The sequence below is a fragment of the Chlorella variabilis genome (genome assembly GCF_000147415.1).
Source record: "Chlorella variabilis unplaced genomic scaffold CHLNCscaffold_39, whole genome shotgun sequence".
NCBI lineage: Eukaryota > Viridiplantae > Chlorophyta > Trebouxiophyceae > Chlorellales > Chlorellaceae > Chlorella > Chlorella variabilis.
Genome location: NW_005435049.1, coordinates 37,654 through 43,401, shown reverse-complemented (window position 1 = coordinate 43,401; position 5,748 = coordinate 37,654). Strand labels below are relative to the sequence as shown.

The 5,748-nt window shown below is 69.6% G+C and overlaps 1 protein-coding gene across 1 annotated transcript; it reads left to right on the top strand.

Annotated features, from left to right (window-relative positions):
- Positions 1 to 1,755: 1,755 nt before the first annotated feature.
- On the top strand, positions 1,756 to 4,252 carry CHLNCDRAFT_28710 (hypothetical protein; the record flags this gene model as incomplete). The annotated part of the gene is made up of 7 exons (XM_005842842.1): positions 1,756 to 1,826; positions 2,035 to 2,098; positions 2,313 to 2,404; positions 2,818 to 2,915; positions 3,349 to 3,446; positions 3,752 to 3,812; positions 4,029 to 4,252. Coding segments are annotated over 7 exons (708 nt in total), but the record flags the coding sequence as incomplete, so codon positions are not given.
- Between the last annotated feature and the right edge of the window lie 1,496 nt (positions 4,253 to 5,748).

Genomic DNA, 5,748 nt, shown 5'->3' with positions numbered 1-5,748 from the left:
ACTCCGTGCCGCCGAGTCCCCGTGGCTGTGGCCGTGGGCTTCTGGCAGGAAACTACGGCCGCAGCTCGGCAGCACGGGGGCGTCGCAGCGTGCCGCCGCCGCCGCCGCGCTGCCCCCCGGGCACGGCGGCGGCGGCAGCAAGCTTGGGCCCAAACGCCGTGCCGCCGAGTCCCGTGGCTGCGACCGTAGACCGTGGGCCGGAAACTGCGGCCGCAGCTCGGCGGCACGTGGTTCTGGTCAAATCGCCAAGCGTGCAGCAGCGCCGAACCACGCTTCCCGGCCTCGGCGCATGCCTTCAGGGGCCCCCTATCGCTGGGCACACCCCTCCAACACCGAACATGCGCCCGGGGGGGAGGGCGGCCCGGGCTGCCCAGGCCAAAGTGGGCCGCCCTCGAGCAAGAGGCGGCCGGGCTGTGTGCTGAATGAATCAGCATACTCCTCCCTCAGCCCAGCGTATAGGGGGCAGTCATACACTGCGTGGCGTACGTCCTCTAGAGGGGCCTGGCAGTGGGGGCATGGGCGATGATCGAGACCATAGTCTTCATTTTGGTGTCCGGCGCCGTCTATGAGGTACTGGCCGCCTTCCTGGCCCTGGTGGACACCCAGCTTCAGCTGCACATGCTCGTGGAGGAGGAGACGGGCCCATCCTCCTGACAAGCGCCAGGGCAGGCCTGACTTGAATTGTTGCACCCGGTACATAAATCGCATGGTATGACAGGCCCTAACTGGTTGTGCAGCCGAGTGTAAGAGAGATGAACGAACCGAGACGCGTGAGGGGAAAGGGCGGTCGGGAAGGGGCGACATGGCTGGCTGGCGGTGGCGCGTGATTGTCGTGAGTGGCTCGTGAGGGGGCTGTGGGGATGTGGGATTGCAACAGCCGTCCTTCGTACGTGCAGCAAGCACAGCAGGCACATGTGGAGGCCAGGGTGCATGCTCCAGCTGCCCAGCTGCCTGGAGAAAGGCGGCAAGCCAGACCGTGCGCCGTGCCGCACGCTGCACTGGGCATGCTGCGCCTGCCTTTCGCAGCGTCGCCGCCCCAAGACGCCCTCGCGCGCTTTTACACACCCATGCCAGGCACGCAGTCGGGCTGTTCCTGGCCTGTACACATAAGTGCCCAATATAATTGATGCCTGGCAGTGCCAAGACAGGTCCCGTCTGTGGATTGGTGCATGATGCCTCACCCAAGGGCAGCTTCCCTTTCCCAGTCGGATGATCTGCTGGTGTCCCTTTCTCAACCTGAGTTGTCAATCAGCTCAATACCTGCGAGCCCAGTAAGGACGCCGTGTGCTGGTGTGTGGCGGCGGGTGGCGGGCGGCCATGGCAGCGTGCACGGCAGCGCCACATGTGGCCACATCAAACCCGCGAATATGTCCGCGGACATATCCCATGCTGATTCATAGCGAGTACTTGGCGCCTGATTAACCCTCCTCAGCCGCCCAGAGGCACACACTCAAAACCGGGCGAAGCGATCGGGGTGTCTGGAGGCCCTGCCGTCGATCCAGAGCGGCCTGCGTGGCTGTGGGATTCATCTTCTGGCCTGCTGGGGCGCCATGGGGGAGGCCGAGGCGGTGCCCCGCATTCTGCTGCTGGACGAGGCGGTGGTGAACCGCATCGCGGCCGGGGAAATCATCCAGGCGCGTGACTTTGCCTGCCACGCTCCCGAGCTCCGAGCGCCGCCGCCCATGCCGCCGCTGCCGCTGCCGCTGCCATTGCCTCGACGGCCTTCCGCCGCCTGACGCTGTGCTGCCTGTGGCCCTGCAGAGGCCAGCCAGCGCCCTCAAGGAGATGCTGGAGAACAGCTTGGATGCCGGGGCCACGCAAATAATGTGGGTCTGTGGGTGCTGCCGCGCCCGGCGAGCCTCTGTTCCATCTCCTGCCCGCCTGCACTGCCTGTGGCAAACGCCGCCTGCCTGCCTGCCTGCCCGACCCTCGTTCCCCTGCCCCAGGCTGGCTGCCCGTGCCGCGGGACAGCCCTTCACCTGCCCTCCTCCAACCGTGCCTGCCCCGCCCCGCCCCGCCCCGCCCCACCCGCAGCGTCACCGTCAAGGACGGCGGAAAGGCGCTGCTGCAGATACAGGACAACGGGCACGGCATACGGGTGCGCGGCGCTGGCCTGGTGCTGGTGCTGGTGCTGGGGTGGGGCGTGGTGGGGCGCTGGTGCAGCTGCAGTGTGGTGCTGGTGCTGGGGTGTTGTGTGGTGGGGTGCTGGCGTGGTGCTGCTGCTGGTGTGGTGTGTGGTGCGGCGCTGCGTGGTGTGGCGGGGCGTGTGTTCCTGTGTTACCGCCCGGCCGTACCGCCTGTTTGTACCGCAGAAGGATGACCTGCCCATCCTGTGCCAGCGCCACACCACCAGCAAGCTGCGGGAGTTTGAGGATCTGCTGGGCATACAGACCCTGGGGTTCAGGTGCGCAGGGCGGCTCGGTTGCACCCCAGGAAGGCAGGCGAGGGCGCCCGCGGCGGCAGGGGGACGCGGGCCAGCTCAGCGCCTCGCCGCTCCCACGCGCGGCTGGCGCCGCAGCCTTGCATGCTTTGCGCACCAGTTGCTCTTTGCTTCAGTCCTCCCCCGCCCCCCCGTGGCTGCCCCAAAAACCTGCGCGGCGCCAGCCGCTGCTGCGGCGGCTGCTGCGGCGGCTGCGGCGGCTGCCTCCCTCCTACCACCGCCGCTTGCGCATGCGCCGACCTTGCTGTGCCGCTGCGGCTGCTACCTCTGCCGCTGCTGATGCTGATGCTGCTGTTGCCGCTGATGCTGCTGCCGCCGCGCTGATGCTGATGCTGCTGCCATTCTGCCCCCACGCCGCGCCTGCCTGCCCCCCGCAGGGGCGAGGCTCTGGCCAGCATCTCGTTTGTGGCCCGCCTGTCCGTCACCACAATGACGGAGGGCGCGGTGCACGGCTGGCGCGCCTCCTACACAGACGGTGGGTGGGTGTTGCTGCTGGTGGTGGTGGTGGTGGTGTGGTGTGTGAGGAGGTGGTGGTGGTGTGTGTGTGTGGTGCTGGGTGGTGGTGGGTGACGGGGAGAAAGGCGGCCCACACAGACGGTGGTTGCTAGCGGTGGTGGCGGCAGTGGTGGCTAGGGGGGAGGAGGGCCCTGCCCGGCTGGGTGGCTGGGTGGCGCCAGGGGGTGCTTGCTGGGAGCGGCGGGGCTGGTCACAGGGTCGGCTGGAGGGCAGGGGAGGGAGAGGTTGGGTGCGGGGTGCTTGCGCAGCAGCGGTTTTACCAGTAGCAACATTGCAGCAACGCAAGAGTGGGAGGCGGGGCACGCACAACGCCGGGCTGGCCCCTGGCCCTCCTCGCCGCGCCGCCGCCCAGCCCCGCGTCGCCCGCCGCCGCCGCTGCCACCCCGCTGCAGGCGTGCTGGAGGCGCCCGGCCCGCGGCCCACCGCCGCCAACCGCGGCACGCTCATATCAGTGGAGGACCTGTTCTGGAACGTTCCGCTGCGGAAGAAGGTGGGCGGAGGCTGGGTGGTGGGGCGGGGAGGGGGCCACTGTTTGGGGCTCGGCACAAAGGGAGCGCCTGTGCTGGAGTGCACCTGTGAAGACAGGAGGTGGGGCAAAAACGGTGGAGGCTGGCTGCCTGCGGGAGGAGCCGCCCGCCCGGGTGGCCTGCGCCCCAAGCCTGCGCGCTTCCCCAGTCCACAGTATCCATCCCACGTGTCTGCTTCGTCCGCGGTGCTTCTCTAGCCAGCCAGCGGCCCCGCTCCACCCCACGGCATGCCGCCTGCCTGCCCGCCGCCCGCCCGGCTGGCCTGCAGGCGCTCAAGGGGGTGGGCGAGGAGTACCGCCACATCCTGGACGTGATGGGGCGGTACGCAGGTACTGTACCGCACGGCACGCTGGCGCCATGGCGTGCCCGCTCAGACGGCCGAGGGCGCTCGCCGCGCGCCGCCTGGCAGCGCCGGTGCCCCCTCTGGACGCTCCTCCCGCCGCCACCTTGGCACCACAGCAGCAGCAGCAGCAGCAGCAGCAGCACACCGCCCGCCCACAGCCGCCGCTCCCCCGCTTCCCCCACCCGCTGCCCCTGCCCCGCAGTGTACAAGGCGGGGGTGTCCCTGACCTGCAAGCGGCAGGGAGAGGCGCGCTCGGACCTGCACACGCTCGCCGGCGCCAGCCGCCTGGACTGCATCCGGTGTGTGTGGCCAGGGGGGTGGCTGGGTGGCTGTACTGTGTGTGTGTGTGTGTGTGTGTGTGTGTGTGTAGAACTGGGCTGGTTGGCTGTGGGAGTGGGGGGAGTGGGGAGGCGGGCCAGCAGGTGAGGGCCCGCGGGTGGCGCTCGGTGGCGCGGGGGTGCCTCCTCGTCTTCCGCAGGCGCCCGCCCGCTGCCGCCCTCGCATGCGCACGCCTTCCTTCGCGCACACAGCCAACACACCGTCAGCGCTGGCGTGCCGTGCGCCGGAGAGTGCAACGCGCAGCCTGGTTGGTTAAGCCGCTGCTGGAGGCGAGGCCTCCTCGTCTCCCGGTACCGACCTCCCCCGCTCACCCTGGGCGCATGTACCGCCTGTACCGCCTCCCCCTGCCCCGCAGCACGGCACCCGCCTCTACCTGGCGGACGTGCAGCGCCTGTCGGCAGACATGTTCTACCAGCAGGCGAGGCAGCTGCTGCGCAGCTGCCGCGCAGCCGGGCGCCGGCACCGCCGCCGCCGTCCTTGTGCGGTGCCACCGCGGCATGCCTCCTGTGCGGTGCCCAGCTCCTCGCTGCGGCTGCCTCCATGCCGACCCGCCCTCCCTGCCTGCCAACTAGCTGACCCTTGCGCCGCTTGTGCCGCCTGTACCGCCTGCGCCCCCCTCCCGCAGGCCCTGCGCCGCTTCGGCTCGCCGCGCCGCATCCTCCTGTCGCCGCCGCTGCCTGTGGAGGGGCTGGTGGTGGCGGCGCTAGAGGCGGAGGAGGTGCTGGGACGGTGGCAGGTGCGGCTGCGGCTGGGCCATGCCAGAGGGAATGCCAGAGGGGGTGCCAGAGGGCGGGGCAGCAAGAGCTGGGTCGGGGCGCGGCGCTCCAGAGCAAGTAGCACACACCAGTGGCCTGCGCCAAACCGCCAGTCCAGGCCTCTTCACCTCCTCACCTCCTCCCAACAGGCGCCCTGCTCTCCTCCCCTCCCGCCCACACACACAGGACTCCCCCGAGGCCGGCACCAAGGGCGAGGTGGCGGCCCTGCTGCTGCAGCTGCTGCGCCAGAAGGCTGCGCTGCTGCGCGACTGCTTCGGCGTCGGCGTCGACGCGGGTGCGGCGGGGTGGGGCTGGCGGGTGGCTGGGGTGTGTGGCTGGGGGTGTGTGGCTGGGGGTGTGCCTAGTGGTGTCGTTGGAGCTGTGTGGGGGGGGTGCGACAAGCCATCCGCCATGTGTGTTTCTTCTTTCTGTCTTTCTTCCTCCGATCATACATGCCCATGTCCTTCTGCTTACTTTCTTCCGACGATCAGGCACTGGATCACACCACCCACCTCTCCTCGCAACCACCCGCCACCCACCGCCCACCGCAGCCACCCACCGCAGCCGCTGCCTCTGCCCCCCCTGCGCAGACGGCTGCCTGAGCTCGCTGCCACAGCTGATCGAGGGGTACACGCCAGACCTGGGTGAGGAAAGCAGCAGCAGGAAGAGAGGAGGGAGGCTGCTTGGCTGGCCGGCACTGCAGGCCGGCTGTCAAAGCCGGGCGCTTGTGGCAGCCGCGCGCTGCTGGCTCCATGTTGCTGTTGGCTCCATGCTGCCAGGCACGGCGATGCGAGACTGTGCGCGGTCCTGTGCCCACTAGACAAACAC